The sequence below is a fragment of the Hippocampus comes genome, unplaced genomic scaffold (assembly GCF_001891065.2).
Source record: "Hippocampus comes isolate QL1 unplaced genomic scaffold, H_comes_QL1_v1.1 scaffold242, whole genome shotgun sequence".
Lineage (NCBI taxonomy): Eukaryota > Metazoa > Chordata > Actinopteri > Syngnathiformes > Syngnathidae > Hippocampus > Hippocampus comes.
In genome coordinates this window covers 2,112,984-2,114,613 of record NW_017805385.1, presented here as the reverse complement: position 1 = coordinate 2,114,613, position 1,630 = coordinate 2,112,984, and the positions used below count along the sequence as shown (strand labels likewise).

Here is a 1,630-nt window from a genome sequence, read left to right as displayed (position 1 = left end):
AAGGGTGGTTTTTTTCTGCGGGGAAAAAAAAAAAAAAAAAAGTTTTTTTTTTTAAGTCTGCAAAAAGTCCGCAGTCTGCGAGAAGCTGCAAAATAACAGCGAGTCACATAGAGCAACATATCCAGTACTGAACTCCATTATATGTTTGAAAAAAATCCGCGATGCACCGAAGCCGCGACAAACGAACCGCCAAGTAGCGAGGGATCACTTTATTTTAAAAATCAAGAGGTGGCCCTGTGGTCGACTGGTTAGCGTGTTGGCGTCACAGTGCGGAGGTGCAGGGTTAAATTCTTGGCCTCGGCTTTCCAGTGTGGAGTTTGCATATGTCGATGCGCCTGCTGCCCAAAGGCAGCCAGGATCGGCTCCAGCACGCCGGCGACCCTTCTGAGGGGAAACCGGATCGGCTCATGGATGGATCGATTCAGAATTGAGTCATCTGTCAAGGATTTTTCGAATGAATGGGTGACTCGCAGACACGTTTTTTTTCCCTTCCGGGAAATGTTTTTAAATTGCCATCATGTGATTCGGATTCAGTCACCGGTTTGGTCTGACGAAACGCTGCAAACAAATCGACAGTGCCATCCCAATCCAGACGATGGCGAAAACATGAAAGGTTTTCTTCAGGAGCTGAGCTGACAAAGGAGCGCCACCCCCCGTCTGATCCAGTGCTCGGCGTCCACGTCCGTGTTGAGCGTCATGGCGATGACGTAGTTGGTGGAGTGGCCGGTGGTGGACAGCGTGCCTCGTCGCTCGCTGGTCTTGTAGACGGGCGACAGGTAGCACATCCGTTCGGGAATGTCCAGACGCTTGATGGGCTTCAGCCACATCTGAGCCGGACAGGAAAGAAAAATGGCGGCGTGACGCCAACTGCGTGCATTTCCGCGGGAGGAAAACCCAACGGTTCCTCCCCAATGGAAACTTTCGCTGACGCAAACAGGTGTTGGTCCCTTGAGACTTGTCAACAAGTTTGGCGATGATCAAAAGATCAAGTGGGCCACTCCAAACGACGACGTCGAGAAAAGGCCAAAAAACAATCGTCACGCAAGTCATCCCCATTTGCATTTCAAAGCAGCCTCTGTTGTGGTTCCCGTTCCCCGTGAATAATAAACACATTTTTAATTATGTCATGCGCATTATTCATCAGCACTCAGGGCCACGACGACGTGCAAAAACAATCACGGGAAGAGCTGATGAGTTGCTGCCGGCACTTCGAATCTGCTGTCAACTTCCATTAGGTTCGCGCCTGCTAATTCATCAACACAAAACGGCGGGAAAGGAGCGTTGGCCATTTCAACACAATCACAAGCTTGCTTAAAGGGGCTTCTTGAGGGTGATTTTAAAAGTATGGCACAAATACATACATCACCTGTCAACAAGTGTTTTTTTTTTTTTTTTGTCGCGATAAATTTTTTTTTTTTTGGGGTCGCTGCAAAACGATTTTTTTTTTTTTTTGGGGGGGGTCGCTCTGAGTGACGCTAAACATGGTTTTGAAGATAACGCCAATTTGACAGTCATACTGGCCATTTTTCTCAGAAGTTTCTCACGCTTGCGCGATAAACACGTTCACCCGTAGTTGCAGTTCCACAGCCGTCCTGAAGGAAGCGCTAATGCAAATCAAACGCATCACACT

At 48.3% G+C, this 1,630-nt stretch overlaps 1 protein-coding gene across 1 annotated transcript in view; it reads right to left on the bottom strand.

Annotated features, from left to right (window-relative positions):
- Positions 1–560: 560 nt before the first annotated feature.
- The window catches only part of LOC109517569 (dynein, axonemal, heavy chain 7), a 50,217-nt gene continuing 49,147 nt past the window's right edge, over positions 561–1,630 (bottom strand). The window contains 1 exon segment of the mRNA XM_019872795.1: positions 561–904. Coding sequence (XP_019728354.1) covers positions 621–904 — 284 coding nt within the window. The 3' untranslated portion in view covers positions 561–620.